Source organism: Zeus faber (assembly GCF_960531495.2).
Source record: "Zeus faber genome assembly, chromosome: 4".
Classification (NCBI taxonomy): Eukaryota; Metazoa; Chordata; class Actinopteri; order Zeiformes; family Zeidae; genus Zeus; species Zeus faber.
Window position 1 is genome coordinate 36,650,368 of NC_137191.1, and position 23,341 is coordinate 36,673,708.

At 51.5% G+C, this 23,341-nt stretch overlaps 1 protein-coding gene across 2 annotated transcripts; it reads left to right on the forward strand.

Annotated features, from left to right (window-relative positions):
• The first annotated feature begins 826 nt into the window (after nt 1-826).
• On the forward strand, nt 827-22,890 carry LOC307229104 (nidogen-1-like). 2 transcript variants are annotated; one of them, XM_079998989.1, is made up of 20 exons: nt 827-1,139; nt 8,446-8,748; nt 9,328-9,560; nt 10,567-11,171; nt 11,265-11,405; nt 12,102-12,353; nt 12,891-13,091; nt 13,776-14,009; nt 16,034-16,171; nt 16,355-16,480; nt 16,756-16,896; nt 17,409-17,540; nt 18,464-18,703; nt 18,805-18,977; nt 19,806-19,932; nt 20,022-20,193; nt 20,367-20,524; nt 20,800-20,923; nt 21,370-21,482; nt 22,059-22,890. In XM_079998989.1, the coding sequence occupies exons 1-20, from the start codon at nt 939-941 to the stop codon at nt 22,172-22,174; spliced, it is 3,930 nt and encodes a 1,309-aa protein (XP_079855115.1). In that variant the 5' UTR covers nt 827-938; the 3' UTR covers nt 22,175-22,890. The 2 variants fall into 2 exon arrangements, with proteins under 2 accessions (XP_079855115.1, XP_079855116.1); XM_079998990.1 differs by lacking the exon at nt 16,355-16,480.
• Nucleotides 22,891-23,341: the final 451 nt, after the last annotated feature.

A 23,341-nucleotide genomic window follows, 5' to 3' on the forward strand; every position in this document is an offset into this window, starting at 1 on the left:
CTTACCTGCAGATTACAACGTCAGCACCTTCAGTGTTCGATGGCCGAGCATGCAGCACCGCACCTCCCGCAGGAGAACTCCACCCGCGGAGCGGAGCAGGGTGGGGTGGCCCTGCAGCACCGCACCTCTCCCCCAGGGGGCGCCATGTGCGCCACGTGCTGCAACAACGGGTTGTACACAAATACCTAAGTAAAGAAAACCACCAACGTAGATATAACATTTTATATATATATATATATATGTATATGTGTGTATATATATATATATGTATGTATATGTATGTATATGTATGTATATGTATATTATATATATGTATGTATATGTATGTATATGTATATGTATGTATATGTATGTGTATATATATATAAGTAAGTAAGTCAATTCCAACAAGGCTGTGTGATGTGTAGGGTTGTTGAAATGCACTGTGTATGAACTGCTTCTTACTTTATGTTTTCACAATATATTAAACAGTCAAACAAACAACAATCTGATGCTGCCAAACAGAAAACAGTTTGTTCCCCTTGATGTTCAACGTGGCCCCAAGCAGGAGACCACCGGCCCCGGGGACCCCGCTCCGCCTGCAGTGGACGCACCCCTCCAGCAGGGGGCCACAGTGATCGTAGTCTGACGCCCCGGGAGGCGGCCCCTCCTCCGCCCCGTCTCCAGTGTCCTATCAGGGACACCCCCTCCCCAGGGGCCTCCACACCTCCTCCGGCCCCGGGCCCCTCCCCTCCAAAGCCAGACCTCTATCCTCCTGTCCTCCACTCCTTCTGCCACTCATCCTGCTTCTCCTGAGGAACCTCTCTCACTGCTCCTGCTCCTGCTCCTGGTCCTGGTCCTGCTCCTGCTCCTGCTCCTGCTCCTGCTCCTGCTCCTGGTCTTGGTCCTGGTCCTGCTCCTGCTCCTGCTCCTGGTCTTGGTCCTGGTCCTGTCCCAGCATGGCTCTGCAGGGGCCCTTCCTGGGGGTCCTGCTGCTTCATGCTCTCTGTTCCTCTGTGAGCTGCCTGACACGCAGTGACCTGTTTGGCTTCGGGGAGGAGGCCGGGGACCGGGTCCTGGAGCCCGGCTCCGACTCCACCGTCGAGATGCTGCTGCAGCGAGGCCTCCACCTCTTCGAGGACACCTTCAGCACCGTCTACGTGAGTCAACCGCGGGTGGGGGTCCAGCGGTACAGATGGAATGCGTTTGTGTTGCTGTGTGCGACAGATGAACAGTGACTTCATCTGTTTGGTTTCTGCTGCTTTTTAAAATCAGTTTTCTTTCTGGAAACTTTGTGTAAAACTTAAAAAGACGCTGCAGTTTGAGCAGAAAACCAAGTGATTTTGGATGATTTGGTTTATGTGAATGATTTAAACGATTTAAATGATTCGAGTGATTTAAATGATTTGAGTGATTTGAGTGATTCAGGTGATTTGGGTGATGTTTTGCCTCCAGTCTGAATCCTGTGTTTGTTGTTTTGGAACATTTGGTTTAGATCTTTAGTTAGAACTTGAACCAGAATTGTATTTGTTGTTGTGGTTGTTGTTGTTGTTTTGCCGATTGAGGTTTCAGGATCCAGGCCTTCGTTTGATTTCAAATCCAAGCTTAGAAAACAAGCAGACGATGAGCTCTGTTCCCACGCTGAAGAAAAATGAAATGTTTAAATTATGACACAACATTGATTCTCATCCACGTTCTGCAGCTGAATAAACAATGAAGCTTCTTCCATTTACACACAGGGAAGTCACTGTGTGTGTGTGTGTGTGTGTGTGTGTGTGTGTGTGTGTGTGTGTGTGTGTGTAAACAGGGAAGATCAGATCAGAAAGTGTGATGGTGTCTCACCCTCTGTGTGGGCGAGACTGGAATGTCTGTCAATTAATACACAAATAACCCTTTCATCAGGAGGGGGAGGGTTGGGGGGGGGGGGGGGGGGGACATTCCAGAGTCATGTGACAGATTGATCTGAGCACAGTGGGGGGGGGGGGGGTCGATACCAAATCAATACTTTATTTTTATTTTCACAATCGTTTGATTTTGTTGCAGATCAGAAAAAAACAAAAAGTGAAATGAATGAAGCTGTGTGTTTGAGTCAACACAAGCAGCTTATATTAGTAATGTTACTGCCACCATTTAAATATTACTGTCAATATTTAAATATTACTATCAATATTTAAATATTAGAGAAGAAGAAGAACAATCTTTAATCGTCACACAGCACCACACTACAACACACTACACACACACACACACACACACACACACATGCTTTGGGTGGTGCTGGTGAAATGGTTCCTCTGCATTTCATCCATCCTGGCTTGTGCTTCCTCCGGGGCCACAGCCAGGAGCAGGGGGCAGCCTACACACCATGATGGGTGCATGTTTTGGGTGGGGGTCCTTACTGACATTAGGTGGAGGAAACCCCATGTGAGCACGGGGAGAACATGCAAACTCCACCCAGAAAGGCTCCTGTTTGGAGATAACCCACCGGAGCACGGTGCCAACAGCCAACCAGGCGGGAATCGAACCCAGGACCTTCTTGCTGTGAGGCAGCAGTGCCTGCCTGTCTGCCTGCCTACCTGTCTGTCTCTGTCTGGAGTCATATCAGTTGAAGTGAATCTTCACTGAGGTGACGTTTGCCGTTCTGATGCCTCCGTGTGAGTCTCTGTGTAGCCCGCTTTACAGCCTGGTTCTGATGGACGGTCGTTTGCACCTCCTGGTGTCAGAGCAGATTCCTGACGTTGTTTTTGGGAGTCGCAGTAAAACCCTGAACCCCTGCGGATGAAGAGCAGCTGATCCTGAATCAGAAGCTGATGAATGGACGCCTCTCCATCACCGACCACGGCCTCAGCCGCTGAAGGTGTTGGGGGCGGATGAGCCGGGCCGACCCCGCTGCTCCACCCCTTCCTCCCCGTGCTCCACCTGTCGGGGTGCCGACAGGGCCTCTTCTACCTCGGGGAGTGGGGAGGGCCGGACCCGGACGAGGAGCCTGGGGGGTAGGGGGCCCCGCCCGGGCCCCTATCCAGAACGCTCGGGTCGGGAGCTGAAAGACGGGGTTTTTTTTACGCCATTCAGGTGGAGCAGGAAACAGAGCAGCGGTCAGCAAAGGGAGACGGTGGTGACGGTGTAGGATGAGATACTTGTTTGCGGGTTCACGTGGTTCCACAGAGCTTCCTCGGGGGGGAAGCTTCCTCTTCCCACGGTCGACGTCCGCGTCGAGCGTCTGACGAGCTCAGCGGTGCGTTCGGCCCCGGGGCCGCAATGGGGCCCCGTGCCCGTCTCCGTGTTTCGGTCGAGATCCGTGCGTTTCGGCAGGAGCGGCTCCGACTTCCCCACATCTCTGAGTAAAAAAACCTGCCGGGGAGTTGTTGATGGTCTGCTTTGCCAGGGTCTGTTTCACGTGGCGGTGCCGTGGAAGGTGCCTTGGTGGTGCCGTGGAAGGTGCCTTGGTGGTGCCGTGGAAGGTGCCGTGGCGGTGCCTTGGCGGTGCTGTGGCGGTGCCGTGGAAGGTGCCTTTGCGGCGCCGTGGAAGGTGCTGTGGCGGTGCCGTGCCTTGTTGGTGCTGCTGGTGAACTGCCAGTAAAACGATCGTTTTCCTACTCAGGGTCTGGACCAAACGGTTCCTGCAGGAAAACCGTTTCGACCGAGTCGGGTCAGAGTCCGTGGCCTTGTCCCTACCAGCACCGATCGACCGTCGACGGCTCTGCAGAAGTTAATACCTCCGTCTGGTGGCACAGCTGTTGGTGTCGTTTCACGGCTTCCGGAAGATTCCGCTCCGGAAAGATCCCGGCGTTAAAACCGTGTTTGTATGATGTCTGACGACGCGCGGCGCCTCGGCTGCACGTTCCCACAGTGAAGCTGTAATTTAATCCATGTTGGAAACCTCCCCGAAGACACCGAGTGTTGTGGCGGAGCCGACAGATGTTCTCGCTCCACATAAATCCCGGGGACATCCGTCAGCTCCGTCAGTTCAGCCCGATCCGGCCCCCTCGGCAACACGGTTCCTTCTGCGCTGTGTCCTTGGAATGGGTCGCCGCTACTATCACATCTCAACGGGGTTTGGACAAGATTCCCCGTGAAGAGCTCTACTCCGCACTGAACTGTGCGTCAGCTTGTAGTCGCCAGGACTCGAGCGTTATTGTCGAACCCGGCGGGAGAAGTAAACAACTCCAGTTTCAGGAGGTCAAAGTCCGGCCGTGTTTCAACCCCGGCTGTGCACCAATCTTCCGTTTCCACTCATGGAGATTGCACCAGAACCTACTGCCGGTTCTGGATCGGACCAAAGTTTCAGCCGACCTCCGTTCGCCCACGGCGTCGCATCACCGGCGGAGGCCGGTTGACGTTTCACTGACGCCTCCTCGTCCATCAAATCTAAACATCTGCGGCGCCTCGGAGCTTTTCAGCCGCGGCTTTTCCTTCAACGGTGGAATTTCAAAAACGCGCCGTGGTGTGAAGTTGTGCAAGCCGTCAAAGAGTCCAAACTACTGCAAACTACCGGTTTGGGCTCCACTCCACAGTCAGACGGTGGTAACGTGGCGTCGAGGTGGTGTCGAGGTGGTGTCGCGGTGGTGCTCTGACACCTACGCTGTCATTACAGAGTGTTGTGTCTGTTATTATCAACATGTGTTTCCTAAAAAGAACAAATGACACAAACAAACCAAAATGTTCAGTTCAGTCCCATGTTCAACCATCACAGTTCACACAAACTAGTCAACAACTAGTCAACAACTAGTCAACAACTAGTCAGTGTCAGTGATGAAATCCTCCGGAGGAGCCAAACACTCTGACTACCAGACTCTTCGCATTGATTCCAGTTAGAGTGAGTGATGGTTCTTCCTGGTGTTGCTGGTGTTGCTGGTTCATTGTTGGTACTGGGAGCGTTCAGGACCAACTAGCCCTGCGATCTGTTGGCATGGTTACTGGATCTGGACTCAATTACAGATTGTAGACATTCCATGTTCGATGGAAAGGCTCTTACTGTATATATGAAAACAGAGGCATGAAGAGGCCTTCTACACTCCATCAGCTCCACCTTTCTAGTACTGGGCAGGACCTCCTCCACCCCCAGAACAGCCTGGATTCCACAAGGTGCTGGACTCCTTCCAGCTGTGCTCCATGTTGACATGACACCGTCACAGCAGAGAGATTCCCACAGTGAATGCATGATGCCAATGTCCTGCTCCACCACATCCCAAAGGGTCTACTGGACGGAGCGCTGGAGGTGCTGCAGGCGCTGGAGAACATGATGGTGGAAGCAGCTTGGGATAATGTGGCATCAGAAGATGGATGGATGCATGGATGGATGGTGGATGGGTGGATGGTGGGTGGGTGGTGGCTAGACTGTGACCATAAAGGGATGCACATGCTCAGCTGGCTGTGGAAGGAAACCCTCCCCACACCTCCACCTCCAGCAGCCTCCACCAGTGCTACCAGGCTGGACGGAGCCACCACAAGTTCTGACCATCTGCCTGTGGAGCAGAAATAAAGATCGGTCTTTCCAACCTTCCGCTGCCCTGTCGTGGTTCCTGTCTCACTGTTGTGGTTCCTGTCTCACTGTCGTGGTTCCTATCTCACTGCAGCCTCGCTGTTTTGTTGTGTTTTGTTTGTGGGAGTTCTTCCGCTCTTCGCCGCCGGTGGAACCTCATGGTTCTTGGAGTTCCCGTTCAGCTTGAACCCATCTGGCCTTCTACTCTGACCTCTGACCTCTGAGCTCTGGTTTCTTCACCGGTTCTGCAGACGAGATCACTTCAGGCTTCCGTTCCCTTTCCTCACACTTTTGCTCCGAACATCAACATCACCCGTGCACCGTCGCTGCCGCTGCGCAGCGCTGATGAGAGACCTAGATTAACGAGCAGGTGGAGCAGATTGAGAGCCCGCCGAGTGTATGTGTACATGGATGTGTACATCTGGAAGGTGGAGCGATCCCAGACATCCGTCTCCTGAACAGCTGCTGCGCCTCCTCCTGTTCCCACACGGAGAACCATGATGTCAAGCCCTGGAGATGTGTGATGTCACCACATTTACAACACAACGTGTGGTGCGCTGCTGGAGAACCGGTTCAGACCAGAAATGCTCTTCCTCCGCCCACTCATAACCTGATGTGCAGCAGTAAAAGCTGGTGGTGCTCACTTTGTCTTCCCGTGGCGGCGTCTTCATGCAGTGGCTTTGGAACCCGCTCTCCGGGTTCTCCGTCACCGCTCGGGGCGGCGCACGGACGGAGCTTTTCAAATGTAGTTCTTAAGTGGCACCGTGCATGAAACCCCACCGCACCACCTTGTCCAATGGGAGGAAACCCAAGGGAGGTGCAGTTGTCTGCTACATCTTCCTGAGTTCAGTTATTGAACAGTGAACAAAGAAAAGAGGTTTAGCATCTGGTGTGTGTGTGTGTGTGTGTGTGTGTGTGTGTGTGTGTGTGTGTGTGTGTGTGTGTGTGTGTGTGTGTGTGTGTGTGTGTGTGTGTGACACCTCCCTCCATTCATCCCTCCTTCATCTTAAAGACTCCCAGAGATGGAGGAATGTACCCCCCTCCCCCTAAATACCTGCAGGGCGCTGGGAGGTGGAGGAGGCGGAGGAGGTGGGTCCTTGTCCTTTTGTCCCCCCCCCCCCCCCCCCCGTCTCGCTCCTCTGCTCCTGTTGAAGTTCAGATTAGAGCCAAACGGGGGGACACCACCTGATCCGAGGAGATCAAGCGTCCCAGAGCCGTTGGGGGGGGGGTTCTGTCATCTCCGTCGTGACCTCTGACCTCCGACCTCCTCACGTACACACCTGGAGGTCGGCGGCGCGGGCTGACGGTGTCCTGCCAGCAGAGAAAGAGCTCCTCCTCCAACAGGAGCGGGAAGCACGGCGGGTGCCGAGGGAGGTTGGGTTGAGCACTCTGCTCCACCCCTTCCTTTGGAGCTACGTCGTCTCCCCCGTCGTTCCTCAAACATCTCGTTCGCTGCGTTGAAATTAGTCAAAGAGTCATTTTGATGCCATTTGATGCCGCCAAAGCTCCCGCGGGGCTTCAGCCGTCCGAGTGGCCGGAAGAAGCCTGGAGAGCGCTGGCGGCGGGAAGGCGTCCTGGACCAGAGCAGAAAGACGGGTCAGGAAGGGTGAGACAGAAATCTGTGTTGTTGATGTGGAAGGCGTGGCCCGGGGTCCCAGCCACGACAACGGCGAGACCGGTTTCATCCAGAACGGAGGTATGGACGGGCTGCAGGCTAACGGTGTTAGCTCAATGCATGGCTGCGGATGGGATCAGCTAGCCTAGCTCCTGGGAGTTTCCCTTTAACAGCCAATCAGACGTTTGGAAGCTGCAGGTCACACCATCCCTCAGGGGGTTCAGAGAGGTGTGTGTGTGTGTGTGTGTGTGTGTGTGTGTGTGTGTGTGTGTGTGTGTGTGTGTGTGTGTGTGTGTGTGTGTGTGTGTGTGTGTGTGTGTGTGTTGTGGGGGGGGTCTCTCACCAACCTCTGAACCTTTGAGCAAAGCGACTCCACATCTGTTTGTTGTGTTGATCCTCTTAAAGATGCTGATAAGGACGATGATGATGAGGGTGTGTGTGTGTGTGTGTGTGTGTGTGTGTGTGTGTGTCCTCATAGTAACACACTGTGTTGGATGGGTTCAGGTCTCTCCGTCTGATGGAGCATTGTTCTCCGTTGTGCTCCGCCCGCGCCCTCGCCCCTTGCTGGTGCTGCAGCGTGTTGACATGCAAGCTGAGAATCCAGCTCCTGTTGTTTTTGATACCAGTCAATTATTCAACCACGTTGTCTCTGTCAAGAGGGTGGAGAGGGTGGAGAGGGAGGAGAGGGTGGAGAATGTAGGAAGTCAAGTCTAAAAGTGTCGACGTTGTCCAGCTCCACGTCCCCGTTACAATCAACAGGAAGTGACATCGTCCTGCAAGGTGTTGGATTGGGAGCTCCCTGCGTGTCCTCGTGGGGGGTGGAGGTGTGTATGTGTGTGTGTGTGTGTGTGTGTGTGTGTGTGTGTGTGTGTGTGTGTGTGTGTGTGTGTGTGTGTGTGTGTGTGTGTGTGTGTGGATAATCCTGGAGGCCTCCTGCGTTAGACCCTAACCTGCAGGGAGGGAGGCAGCAGAGGGGCCACGCCCTGTTGTAGGAGATGGAGGAGAAGCCACTGAGCTGCCCCCACACTGAGCTGCCTCCACACTGAGCTGCCTCCACCTTGTTTACATCTTTAAAGGGACGTTTATTGACACTCCAGCGTGACCTTTGACGTGTTCGTGATCGTGTTGGAACTGTAGCCGCAGCTTCCACAACCCTAAATGGAGTTTGCAGGATCCAGTGCAGCCAGAATAACTGCCTCTACCCTTCTCCACCTCCACCATCCACCCAGGCTCCACCTACATAGAACTCGACCCCAGCTCCACCGATATAGAGCCCTTGTTACCCTCCTCCACCTACATAGTTCTACCTTTAACCTCCAGCTCCACCTCCACCCTCTATCGGTCTAACTGGATCTTGTCTCTCTTCCAGATCAACACCAACGGTTTCGTGTCCGTGGCTCCACCCCCCGCGGAGGCCGACTATCTTGGTCAGATGCCGGCGAGCTTCCGGATGGTGGCGGCGCTGCTGGGCGACCTGGAGGGCGGAGACGGGGCGGGGAGGGTCCACTTCAGGCAGACCAGCAGTCCAGAGACGCTGGCCAGGGTCGCCCAGATCATCAGCCGGGGCTTCCCCCGGGACAAGGCGGCGGAGCCAACGGAAGCCCTGGTGGTCACCTGGGAAAACATGGCCGCCCGCGGATCCTCCGGCAGGGGAGACGGACTGGACAGGAAGGTGAGGCGGGAGGTCAAAGGTCATGACGGCCGTAAGGTCCAGTTCAAACTTGGAATCGACTGCATGTGATCTAGCGCCCTCTCTAGTCCATAGGACGCAAAGGAACTTTAAAATCTTATCACACGTTCACCCATTCATACGCTGATGGGGGAGGAAGCCGTGCAAGGCTCCAACCCGCTCATCGGGAGCAGTTCAGGGTTCGGTGCCTTGCTCAAGGACACTTGGACATGCTCCAAGAAGGAGCTGGGGATGGAACCGTTGACCCTTTGGTTACCAGACCAAACTTTACCTCCTGCGGGGTTTATCATCCAAGCACTGGACTCCATGAATTCAACTTGTTCAAATGTTATCGTCTTCTACTACTACTGTGTACTTGTAGAAGTATTAGTAATCATAGTAGTAGTCATAGTAGTAATCATAGTAGTAATCGTAGTAGTAGTAGTACTCTCGTTGTTGTTTTCTCCTTCTCTCCCATGCCATTGGTAAAGGACTGTACCACTAAGCGCCCTCTGTCCCGGAGCTCTCTGAGTGTCTTTGGAGTTCTTGTATTTCCAGACAACGTCTCCTTTGTGTTTCCAGAGGAACACGTTCCAGCTGGTGGTCTCCACCCTGGCCTCTGCCTCCTACGCCCTGCTGCTGTACCCCAGGGATGGCCTGCAGTACCACTCCACCTCCGTAGGGGGTGAGAGCAAGCCCCTGGAGGCCGGCTTTAACGAAGGCCTCGTGAAGGGCTGGTTCAGCTGGAGCACGAGCCAGGGAACCTACTACCGCACCACCACCGAAGAAGAGAGCTCCGTCAGGGAGCTGGCTGAGTATGTGCTGCCGATACCCTGAATTTCCCTTATTATCTTATATGTACTGATGTACTGTCGTCACATTAGAAATATTTGTATAAGTCGTTATGAGGCAAATTACAGCAGCGTACTGGTAACGGGACAGAAGTTTTCAAGCAGAAAGACGAATTTAGAATGACAAGAGAACAACACAGGCACTGCAACGCGGCGACTGGTCCAGATGTCACAGGGTTGGTTGCATTACAACCGCTCCGTAGGAGGCAGAGTTCATTTGTTAAACACACTCATATACACACATAACGATAACAAGCCTGATGTGGATTCATGGAGAGCCTTCCTTTCGCATGTTGAGCTTATTTTGTGGATTAGAAGAAGAAACAATCTTTATTTGTCACACAACACAACACACCACACCACACTACACTACAACACATGCTTGCACACACACACACACACACACATGCTTGGGTGGTGCTGGTGAAATGGTTCCTCTGCATTGAACCATCCTGGCTTGTCCTTCCTCCGGGGGCACAGCCAGGAGCAGTGGGCAGTGTACGTGGACGCGCCCGGGGACCTTGTGATAAGTGTCCATCGCTGGTCAGACCATGATGGGTGCATGTTTTTGGTGGGGGTCCTTACTGACGTTAGGTGGAGGAAACCCCATGTGAGCACGGGGAGAACATGCAAACTCCACACAGAAAGGCTCCTGTTTGGGAGATAACCCACCGGAGCACGGTGCCAACAGCCAACCAGGCGGGAATCGAACCCAGGACCTTCTTGCTGTGAGGCAGCAGTGCAATGCACTGCGCCACCGTGCCACAGATTAGAGAGTCTTATTACGACAAACACTGAAGGTGAAAAATGTAACTTGTTCGTCCGGAGTCTAACACCCTGGTCGGTTCTGAGGAGTCAGAGCGGTTCCAGGGTTTGGAGTTTAAAACGTCTTCTCCAGCAGCGGGTCCAGTGTCTCCGTGACGCCTACAACGAGGCGCTGATGTTTGGTCTTCTTCCTTCTTTCCACCAGGAAGACCAACGCCGGTCTCCGGGGGGTCTGGGTCTACGAGATTGGCTCGTCTCCGTTCTTCACCGCAGTCACCGCGGGAGTCGCTACCGACCCGGCCGTGGGAGGGGAGGATGCTGCCCTGACTCCCTTGCCAGGGCGACCGGAGGTTGAGGATGAAGTGGATCCTCTGTCCCACGGACTGGACAAGACGACCGTGGACGAGGACGAATCAGTCTTGCCGACGTACCGGACTCCGGAAGCCGAGCATGAGACTGTGACTCCAAGATACACCCAGCCAGATTCCCAGGTACAGGAGTACCCAGAGCCCAAACCAGATTCCCGAGAATACCCCACAGACCCAGTGGACCCAGAATACCCAGAGGTGGGGACAGTTCCACCAAGATACCCTGACCCTGAGAGAGCAGAGCCACAACCATACCCCGAGCTAGTGGAACCCAGATACCCTGAGCCAGTGGAACCACAGTACCCCGAGCCAGTAGAACCTAGACACCCTGAACCGGTAGAACCCAGATCGCCTGACCGGGTTCAGCCGCCTCATTCGCGTTCCCAGCCTCAGAACCCCCAGGTGGTGGTGGTGGATGAAGACGAAGACCTGGATGTGGACGGTACTTCACACAAACATGTGAACGTTTCAGATCTGACGGAGCTTTAATCAAACCAAACTGAATTCATTCCGGTGCCTCTTGCTTCTTTCGCAGTGTTTAAGTACAACCTGGAGACCTGCGCCAACAACAGACACAAGTGTTCTGCCTTTGCCGACTGTCACGACTACAGCACCGGGTACTGCTGCCAGTGCAGGCCTGGTTTCTACGGCAACGGAAAGGACTGCGTGGCCGAAGGTAAGACGGCCATAGCCACCGGTGAAACTCTCCGACCTGATTGGGGAACTGATTTTACAAGAACAACAGGGTTGTAGACCAAAAGTTAACTGCACCGTTATCTCCATATGGTTCAGTAGGAGCGACGTGGAAGTTTGTCTTTTAAGTCTTTGCATTTGAGGTTTTTCTGTTCGTTACGGGGGGACAGCCCCACCCGTTCCGTTCTAACATCTTCACTTTTTACTGTTTTCTTTCACACTTAAACTGTTCCGACCTCAGTTTGCTCGCAGCTCTCCATACTTACTATTATTGCAGATATTATTATTGGAGCCCAATATCGCCGTGCTACTCCCCCCACAGTTTTTGAGCCACATACACGAGTAATATATCAAAACAAGCTGCTCAGTCCCGACGGGTGTGCTGTCACTTTGTGGAAGGTTTCGCCAAACAGTTTACAAAATATATCACTTTCCGTGCCAAAACTTTGCCCTGTGGCAAAGAAGTCCAATGTCATGGAAACATTATGTAAACAAATGAAGGGGAATTCCCTCCATTGGCCCCCGCATACACACACAGGACAGGACAGGACAGGCTTTATTGCCTTATCACAACCGTGACTTGTCGCCAGTGTCTCTTTGGCAGTTTGTGGGAAATTGCGTTTCCATAAAAAGCAGCTGCTCTTCCCAACCCCCGTGTTGTCGGACCTTCACGTTGCAGGGAAGCCTCAGCGGATGAATGGGAAGGTGAAGGGCCGGGTGTTCCTTGGCGAGCTGCCGGACCCTGTGGAGCTGGACAACAACGACCTGCACTCCTACGTGGTGGCCAACGACGGGCGGGCGTACGTGGCCATCAGCAGCGTGGCCGACGCTCTGGGAGCCTCCCTGCAGCCGCTCTCCTCCCTGGGCGGCGTCATCGGCTGGGCCTTCGCCCTGGAGCAGCCCGGCTACCACAACGGCTTCAGCCTGATCGGTCAGACTGCACTGCTCTCTTCCTGTCGCCGCACTGATTTACACCTTAGCAGCTGAAGACGCTGTCACTTCATGTCAGAGTTCCTTCTTCTGTTTTTCCTCTTTATTTATTGATTTCCTATATGATCTATTTTTAACAATCGATGTGTTGCCTTTCTATTGTTGTTGTTACTTTGGAATGTTTTGTTGTATGTTTTGTGAATAACTTTAACATGGTTCACAAAAGTTTGATCCCAAAAGTCTCAAAAACAATTCTGAAACGTTTTGAAAATTGTTACACGGACAATTTGTTTGGAAGTTATGCCACTGTTTGCCACGCAAATGAAATCCCAAATAAACTTCAGTATTTATTTCAGATATTTCCTTTTAGCCTGATGAAAGATAATGGCGTAAAGCTCCTCACATGCTCTGTCAGACCGTGGAAGGCGTCGTCACATGGATGTGACTGGTGTCGTGATGCGTCTCGGGGCGCGGCCCCGCCCCAGACGCCGTGTGTCGAATCTCCTTTAAACTTGCCTCGCTCCGTCGGCCCCTGCAGGCGGGGTGTTCTCGCGGCAGGTGGAGGTGGTCTTCCAGTCGGGCGGAGAGCGGCTCAGCATCAAGCAGGAGTTCAAAGGCATCGACGAGCACGACCACCTGGTGGTGAGCACCGAGCTGGGGGGCCGCCTGCCCCTGCTGCCCCCCGGGGCCACGGTCCAGGTCCAGCCCTACAAGGAGATCTACCAGTACCACAACAACTGTAAGGACACACACATACATACATACATACACACACATATACATACATACATACACACACATATACATACATACATACACACACATATACATACATACATACATACATACATACATACATACACACACACATACATACATACATACATACATACACACACACACACACACAGCAGGGGGAACTGACTATTATCAGGATCATCATATACACAAAGTGCAAAACACACACCACAAAAAGGCTTTTTAACTTTGTGTAGTGTTTTCTTGGCACACATTCTACTCTTGATACTTCCTGTTTCTAGTCTCTACTTCCTATTTTTAGTCTCTTATTTCCTGTTTCTACCCTTGATACTTTCAGTTTCCAGTCTCTAACTTCCTGTTTCTAGTCTCAAAGTTTCCCTTTTCTAGTCTCTACTTCCTGTTTTTATTCTGTTACTTCCTGTTTCTACGCTTGATAATTCCAGTTTCTAGTCTATACTTCCTTTTTCTGGACTATAACTTCCTGTTTCTAGTCTTTTATTTTTATGCAGACGTAGCCAAAGGAGTCTATAAAACCCTTAAAAACGTATTAATAATATTAATAATAATAATAATAATAATAATAATAATAATAATAATATATGAATAACAACGACATAAACAGTGTTTTAATGTGTACTGTTGTATTAATGTGGCTCCTCCTCAGTGATCACCTCGTCCTCCACCCGGGACTACAGCGTCACCCTCCCCGACGGCTCGGTCCAGACCCGGAGCTTCCAGTGGCGACAGACCATAACGTTCCAGAGCTGTTCCCATGGCGACGTGTCGCCGCGCGGCCCCCAGACGCAGCAGCTCAGTGTCGACCAGATCTTCGTGATGTACGACGCCGGGAACCGCCTCATCCGCTACGCCATGAGCAACAAGATCGGCTCCGTCAACGGTGAGCCCCGCCCACGTTGCCGTGGTTACCACCCAAGATGATATGATGTGTATTAATAATAATAATAATCATAATTCACAACTTCTGCTCATGAATACTCACGTCCAAGAATCAAACTCACATCGAGCTGCATGGTCCTTCCACTCAAAACTAGAGTGTAACTAGAGTGTAACTAGAGTGTAACTAGGGTGTAACTAGAGTGTAACTAGGGTGTTACTAGAGTGTAACTAGAGTGTAACTAGGGTGTTACTAGAGTGTAACTAGAGTGTAACTAGGGTTTAACTAGGGTGTTACTAGAGTGTAACTAGGGTGTAACTAGGATTTAACTAGGGTGTTACTAGAGTGTAACTAGAGTGTAACTAGGGTGTTACTAGAGTGTAACTAGAGTGTAACTAGGGTGTTACTAGAGTGTAACTAGGGTGTAACTAGGGTTTAACTAGGGTGTTACTAGAGTGTAACTAGAGTGTAACTAGGGTGTTACTAGAGTGTAACTAGAGTGTAACTAGGGTGTTACTAGAGTGTAACTAGAGTGTAACTAGGGTGTTACTGGAGTGTAACTAGGGTGTTACTAGAGTGTAACTAGGGTGTTAGTAGAACGTAACTAGGGTGTAAGTAGAATGTAACTAAGTAGAACGTAACTAGGGTGTAAGTAGAATGTAACTAGGGTGTAAGTAGAATGTAACTAGGGTGTAAGTAGAACGTAACTAGGGTGTAAGTAGAATGTAACTAGGGTGTAAGTAGAATGTAACTAGGGTGTAAGTAGAACGTAACTAGGGTGTAAGTAGAATGTAACTAGGGTGTAAGTAGAATGTAACTAGGGTGTAAGTAGAACGTAACTAGGGTGTAAGTAGAACGTAACTAGGGTGTAAGTAGAATGTAACTAGGGTGTAAGTAGAATGTAACTAAGTAGAACGTAACTAGGGTGTAAGTAGAATGTAACTAGGGTGTAAGTAGAACGTAACTAGGGTGTAAGTAGAATGTAACTAGGGTGTAACTAGAGTATGGCTTGCCCCTGAAAGACACAACTAATTACTATTATTAATTCACTTAGTTCTCCATTATTCCCACAATCGGATATTTATTTTATTTTTTTATATGCATATTAATATTTATATTAATATTTATTTTGTATATGTGTATTCATATTTTTATGTATATTAATATTAATATTAATATTAATATTATATTTATATCATAAATCAGGAATTTAAACGGTTCCACGTGACAGAAACGCTGTAACTCGTCACTTTGGGAACTTGTGGTGAAGAGAAAGACAAGGAATGTTTCCACAGCTGCAGGGTGTGTGTGTGTGTGTGTGTGTGTGTGTGTGTGTGTGTGTGTGTGTGTGTGTGTGTGTGTGTGTGTGTGTGCTGACCTGGGGGAGGCTTGGGATTGGAGGAACAGGCTTTTTGGGGGTTTTGAGGGGGTTTGGGGTCTGCTCGGGGGTCAGAGGTTACAGAAACAAACAGCCGCAGCAGGAGGTTCGGGCTCCGTGGTGAAACATGTGTTGAGTTTCCTGCCGCCGTCGCGTTGGGGATCGAACCTGCTACGGCATCGAACCTGCTACGGCAGCGCTGGGTCGAGGGGTTCGTTCTGCTCCCGGGTTCAAATCCCTAGAGCCAACTGTTGAGCCGGTCCTCCACCTGCAGGGGGCTCCACCTGCAGGGGGCTCCACCTGCAGGGGGCTCCACACCAGTGGAACCAGAACCAGGATGTTGAACATGAAGAAGGTCTGTCGCCGTGGGGATGCGATGCTGGAAAACATTTCAAGTGGACTCATTGTCCTGATGCGTCGGCCACGCCCACCTCCAGAGCATGTACTATAATAATGACAATAATGTTATGATGATGATTATGATAATAACAATTATAAACAATACAGTCATAACAAACATAACAATAATAAAAAAAATAATGATAATAATAACAATTATAATAATAAAATAATGATAAAATAATAATAATAAATAATAATAATACATATACATATATAACTGAAGCCCTGGGTGTGTGCTGTGTTCCAGGCGACGCCCCGGAGCCGAATCCCTGTTTCACCGGTCGACACGGTTGTGATGGTAACGCTGCCTGTCGCCCCGGCGACGGGATGCAGTTCCACTGCGAGTGTGCAGCGGGATTCAGCGGAGACGGGTGGAGCTGCTACGGTGAGAGGAGCGTTACTACACCACTACTACACTGCTACTACACCACTACTACTCTGGTACTACGACACAACTACTACTCTGCCACTACTACGCCACTACTACACTGCTACTACACCACTACTACTCTGCCACTACTACACCACTACACCGCTGCTACACCGCTAATGTGTCCTCTCCTCCCAGACGTGGACGAGTGTCTTCTTCCCGCTGCCTGCAGCCTCCAGGCTCGGTGCAGGAACCAGCCTGGAAGCTTCCACTGCGAGTGCACGGAGGGATTCGTGCTGCAGCGCGACACACACACCTGCATCGGTGCGTGTCTGTCTGCCTGTCTGTCTGTCTGCCTGTCTAACTATCGTTCTGCCTGTCTGTCTGCCTGCCTGTCTATCTATCTGTCTGCCTGTCTATCTGTCTGTCTGCCTGCCTGTCTATCTATCTGTCGGCCTGCCTGTCTATCTGTCTGCCTGTCTGTCTGCCTGTCTGTCTATCTGCCTGTCTGTCTGTCTGTCTGCCTGTCTGCCCGCCTGCCTGCCCGTCTGTTAAAAGCGTCAGTGCTCTTATCAGACATGTAACGTCGCTCCCTCCAGCTGAGCCTCCTGTGGATGCCTGTCTCAACGGGGGTCATGACTGCGACGCCTCGCAGCGTGCCGTGTGCAGCTCGGCAGGGAGCTCCGCCTTCTCCTGCACCTGCAGAGCGGGTTTCCACGGCGACGGCCGCACGTGCCAGGGTGAGGGTCAAAGGTTCCCGTTAAAATACCAAATGCATATGGATTGAGGTGGAGGAGCCACGTCTCCCAGCATGCACCTGGCTTCCGTGTTTTATAGTCGTATCTTTATTTATCGGCAACAGGACGAAGAGGACGATGTTTTGATTCTGTTGTTACTTCTCTGCTCAATGTGACTGGACCTCGTCACACGACCTCGTCCTTGAGCAAGGCAGCAGATAAGTCTGAGACATCTCAGACAAAATACCCAGAATGTTCTTCATAAAAACACAAATATTATACGTTCCACTGTGAAGACAAAGACTGTGTGTGTGTGTGTGTACAGGAGGATATGACCTCTGACCTCCAGCCGCCAAAACATATCAGAGAATATTAAAATAAACGGAACAAACCAAAGACTAGAAACGATGAAGTATTAGAACACGCAGCGTCATCACTCTGCGTTCACTTCCCGCTTCCTGTCGGCGCTGAGCCCCGTTGAGGTGTTAAACGTTCTGCTTCCTGTTTGGCGCCAGACGTGGACGAGTGTGAGCGAGAAGACCGTTGCCACGGCGACGCCGTCTGCATCAACACCGAGGGCTCCTTCTCCTGTCAGTGCCGGCCCGGTTTCCATGGTGACGGCTTCCAGTGCAGCTCGGACGCCCCCGGTAGGAACAGAGCTGCCCGGGTCAAAGGTCAAACGCATGTCTGACTGATTATTAGAGCCCCCCCCCCTTACTTGTTCAATGATAATTATTAAAGCGCCCCCGATCATAATAATAATAATAATAATAATAACTATTAATAATACACCAACACCACCACCACAGAAGTATGATCCAAACAAGGTCCCACGCAAATCATAAATTCAAGGTTCAAGTACAATTTCCAGGACGTTACTTCACATTCAGCATAAATACTCAAATGAAAGCAGATATAATTAATCGTACAGTAGTAATACAGTGTGGTGTGTGTATATGTCAACCTCAAACCCCACCCTACCCCCAACCACGTTGCAGGGCCTGCACAGCGTGTTGTTGTGTCTGGTGTCTCCAGGTGGTGTCCCTGAGACGCTCTGCTCCTCTAATCTCACGACACCCCCCCCCCCCCCCCATCATGAAAATAAAAACACATTGTGGCAGTTCCAAACTCCACCCGAGTGGTGTTTTCAGGCCCCTCCGACACAGAGACCCAGGCGATGGGGTTGAAAAGACACCGGTTTATTGTAGGGAGGGGGCTGGGTGGAACACGCCCGGAGCAGAAGGACGCAGGTCATGACGGAGGCTCCTCTCCTGTGTGTGGGTGGAGCTTTTACCTGTTGCTCGTTGATTCCTCTAACGAGCAACAGGCGTACAGCCACACTGATCCCGGGCCCAGTTACCTAGACCCAGGCCGGATGTGGCTGCTCCAACCACACCACCCCCGCACCACCCGTCTACTTTGACAGAGTTCAGTTTGTTATCCTTTTAATCGCATTGAGGAAGTGGACGTTTTACCGACGCTTTTAAATTCCACCAGAGTCAGAGATGAGTAGAAACACTTGAGTTTCCTCGGTGCAACATGTCACTACGTGGTTGACTAACCCCCTCAGGGCGGGAGAACACCCGGTGCGAGCGGGACAGAGCGGCCGCTCGTTCCTCCGGCGGCTCGGGCGGAGGCTTCCTGTCCTTTTTCCGCCCTCGCCCGGCGGCGGCTCAGTACGTCCCCCAGTGTGACCAGCGGGGGGCGTACCAGCCCACGCAGTGCCACCACAGCCTGGGGCAGTGCTGGTGCGTGGACGCCAGCGGACAGGAAGTGCCTCACACCAGGACCTCGGACAGCCGGCCGCTCTGTGAGTGGAAACAATCACAAGAAACAATAAACTCTCCTGTGAACCGTTGCTGGGCCGCAGACCGATGGTTGAGACCCTTTGCTGTGAACAACCCCCCCCAGGTATCGACCATGACGTGGCTCCACCCCCCGTCGGCCCCAGCCCCCGGCCCGACGTCAGCCCTACCGCCCCGGGAACCAACCTGCTGTTTGCCCAGAGCGGCCGCATTGAGCGCATCCCACTGGACGGGTTCACCATGAAGAAGGAGCAGGCCACCACCCTGCTCCACATCCCAGTAAGACCCTCTACGTCCCAATAGGACCCTGTCTGTCCCAGCAGGACCCTCTATGTCCCAGTAGGACCCTCTGTCCCAGTAGGACCCTCTTCATCCCAGTAAGACCCTCTACTTCCCAATAGGACCCTGTCTGTCCCAGTAAGACCCTCTACGTCCCAGTAGGACCCTCTATGTCCCAGTAGGACCCTCTACTTCCCAATAGGACCCTGTCTGTCCCAGTAAGACCCTCTACGTCCCAGTAGGACCCTCTATGTCCCAGTAGGACCCTCTATGTCCCAGTAGGACCCTCTACATCCCAGTAAGACCCTCTACTTCCCAATAGGACCCTGTCTGTCCCAGTAAGACCCTCTACGTCCCAGTAGGACCCTCTATGTCCCAGTAGGACCCTCTACTTCCCAATAGGACCCTGTCTGTCCTAGTAAGACCCTCTACGTCCCAGTAGGACCCCCTATGTCCCAGTAGGACCCTCTGCATCCCAGTAGGACCCCCTATGTCTCAGTAGGACCCTGTCTGTCCCAGTAAGACCCTCTACGTCCCAGTAAGACTCTCTACGTCCCCGTAGGACCCTCTACGTCCCAATAGGACCCTGTCTGTCCCAGTAAGACCCTCTACGTCCCAGTAGGACCCCCTATGTCCCAGTAGGACCCTGTCTGTCCCAGTAAGACCCTCTACGTCCCAGTAGGACCCTCTGCATCCCAGTAGGACCCTCTACGTCCCAGTAGGACCCTCTGCATCCCAGTAGGACCCTCTAACTCCCAGTAGGACCCTGTCTGTTCCAGTAAAACCCTCTAGGTCCCTGTATCCTCAGCGGTGTCTCTTGTCCTCCAGGACCGGGTCGTGATTGCGGTGGCATACGACTGTGTGGACCAGACGGTGTACTGGTCAGACATCACGGCACCGGCCATCAGCAAGGCTCGTCTGGCCGGAGGAGAGGTCGTCCCGGTGGTCACCACAGGTACCGCACTGCACCGACCTACTGGGGCCGCTCATGTCTGTGGGTCCCTCCGTCCCCCATTGACCTCCCCGTGTCCGGTTCCTCTCCAGGGCTGGAGAGTCCGGAGGGCCTGGCCCTGGACCACGTGTCCCGCCTCCTGTTCTGGACCGACTCCATGAGGGACACGGTGGAGGTGTCGCGGCTGGACGGCAGCCGGCGCCGTGTGCTGTTCGATACCGAGCTGGTCAACCCCCGGCCCATTGTCACCGACTCAACCCGCGGGTGGGTCTCACACGAGTCAACAGCTGGTGCCAAATTTTTTAAAGGTTTATTCCACCCAAATAGGGCTAGAGTTAGTCTGGCCCTCTACGTCCCAGTAGGACCCTCTACGTCCTTCCGACAGCTTCCACGCCCTCTGCTGTGGTTCTGACGGTGTTTGTGTACTGGTTCCTCAGGAGGCTGTACTGGGCGGACTGGAACAGGGACGGGCCCAAGATCGAGATGTCCAACATGGACGGCACGGAGAGGACGGTGCTGGTGAAGGACGACCTGGGGCTGCCCAACGCACTGACCTTTGACCCCGACAGCCAGCAGCTCTGCTGGGCGGACGCAGGTCAGATGCTCACGGAGCTTTATGCTAACACCGATGCTAACACTGAGCTACATGCTAACACTGAGCAGACTCCTGTCACCAGGCAGACTTTTTAATATAAAATGGAGGGAACATGATGTTGTAAAAATATATGAAAGATGCTTAACATTGGATTTTCAATTTTTTCTGAATATTTATTATCAATTTAAATTGAGTTGTATGATATATTTTGTCATCCAAAGTTATTTTAAAGTATTTGGATATCTGGTCTCACTGCCGCTGGTTCTGGTGTCCAGGGACCCGGAAGGTGGAGTGTCTGGACGTGGGCCGCCGGCTCCGCAGGCTGGTTCTGGACGGGATCCAGTACCCGTTCTCCATGATGTCACATGGGAGGAGCCTGTACTACACTGACTGGAGGAGGTACACACACACACACACACACACACACACACACACACACACACACACACACACACACACACACACACACATACACACACACACAGACAGACAGACAGACAGACACACACACACACACACACACACAGACACACACACACACAGACACACACACACACACAGACACACACACACACACACACAGACAGACACACACACACACACACACACACACACACACACACACACACACACACACACACACACACACACACACACACACAGACACACACACAGACACACACACACACACAGACACACACACACACAGACACACACACACAGACACACACACACACACACACACACAGACACACACACACAGACACACACACACACACACACACAGACACACACACACACACACACGCTTAATTGATCTCTAACGTGTGTGTGCGCGTTGTCAGGGAAGCTGTGGTTGCCGTGGACCATCAGAGTGAGAAGGAGACAGATGATTTCTTGCCGCAGAAACGTTCCCGGTTGTACGGCATCACCATGACGACGGCACAGTGTCGCCAAGGTAACGCTTCACTCCCAAGCAGCCGAGTTCCCCTGATGGTCAGAGGAGGAAACATCATCTCCCAAGCCTAGAAGTATTCATCCTAAAATAATAATGATAACAATAACACAATTATTATTATTATTATTATTATTATTAATAATAATAATAAGAAGAAGAATTATTATTTATATAATAATGATAATGATAAGAGTAATAATAATAATAATAATAATAATCATAATAATAACAATTATGATTATTATTATAATAAAAATGATAATACTAAAATAATAATAATAATATAATACTAATAATAATAATAACTATTATTAATATAATAATAATAAAATAATGATGACACTAATAATAATAAGAAGATGCTTCCAGCGTTTTTTTCTGTTGCACTCCCGAAGAGAGTGGAGAAACACACCTCTGCCCACTTCCACCCAGCATCACTGGCTCCACACAGCTCTATCCAGCCCCACCTTCTTCCTAGCTCCACCCAACTTCCTAGCTCGCCCTACCTCCCCTTCACATCCTCCCCACCCGCCTCCACCTAGCTCCACCCTCACCATAATCTGTATTTTCTCGCAGGATACAACTACTGCTCCAACAACGGCGGCTGCTCCGACCTCTGTCTCCCTCGACCCGGAGGCTTCACCTGCCGCTGCCCGGACGGAGCCGACGGGCGGTGCGCGGAGAGGAAGTAGGCGGCGAACAGGAGGTGACACGGGCGGGGTGGAGGGGGGCGGAGCTTCATCCGGCAAACAGCAACACATCACTGTGGTTGGGGTCTCGCCCAGAGACGAGCGGCGGCCATGTTTGTTCTGCTCAGGACCCCCCTTCAGCCACCAAACTGAAAAGACTCGCATCACGTTTCATCGCTGCTCTTGGGCCTGAACCCGGAACAAAGCTCAGGAGGCGGACGCTTCGTCCAGGGAGTAGAAATACCCGGTAAAACCTGGAAACGGAGCCACTCCCACCTCCGTGGGACGTACTCAGGTCAAAGTTCATCCTTTAGTGCTTCAGAGCGTCGACGTCGACCCTCAGTCCAAAATCATTTCACTGAAAATAAATCGCAGCTTTTCTACCCGATACTTTTTAATGTAGTGGAGTAAAACGTTAAGTTACTTTATCGTGTACAAGTTACTTTCCAGCCTGGACGCGGTGAAATGAGCTCAGGAAGAAACAAGATTCCTCCAAATCAAGCGGAGAGAAAATATTAAAGGGAACATTTGAATGGACTGTTGTAACGTTTAGGCCCAAATTATATTTTGTTTCTCATCTTCAAGTGATGTTTGGTCTTATACTGATACACTTTAGTACCTTTTGGGAGTTTTACTTTTGCTTAAGTTAGAATGTGATGAACCTCAGATCCACATTGTTTAAAATGAATAAACTTACCTTTGTATTTATGGATAACGAAGCCAGACCCCCTGTGTCCACTCATTTTTGGTTCCAAATTCAGCGTCTGTTGGTCAAACTGGCTCCTCGTCAACGACGCTGAGCTCAGGACGGAGGCGGCGACAGGATCAGGACAAACAACTTCTTGTTTCGGGAAATTCAGGCCACGTCACATTTGTAGAAGATATTATTATTATTATTATTATGATATGATATCAGATCCACGTCCTTCTGGTGCTTCCATCTAGACGCTTTGGCGCCGTCACATCCAGTCACGTTTTAAAACGAGTCCAGACGTTTATCAGCGTCTGAGCCCACGTCAGAGCTCCAGCTTCAACTGTTCCACACCAAAGAGACGACTGTACAGCCTCAATAAAACAACTTTCTACATCAGTCTGATCCATCGTCTGTTTGTACCGGAGCAGGAGAAACGTGATCAATATTCACCTGATCACGTGATCAATAACCACTGC

What these genes read in the sequence shown, in the direction of transcription:
- LOC307229104 (XM_079998989.1), top strand. Translation starts at nt 939, where the DNA reads ATGGCTCTGCAGGGGCCCTTCCTGGGGGTCCTGCTGCTTCATGCTCTC. An exon ending in CAAGATCGGCTCCGTCAACG is followed by an intron (nt 14,010 to 16,033) that starts GTGAGCCCCGCC and finishes GCTGTGTTCCAG; the next exon opens with GCGACGCCCCGGAGCCGAAT. An exon ending in GTGCAGCTCGGACGCCCCCG is followed by an intron (nt 17,541 to 18,463) that starts GTAGGAACAGAG and finishes TAACCCCCTCAG; the next exon opens with GGCGGGAGAACACCCGGTGC.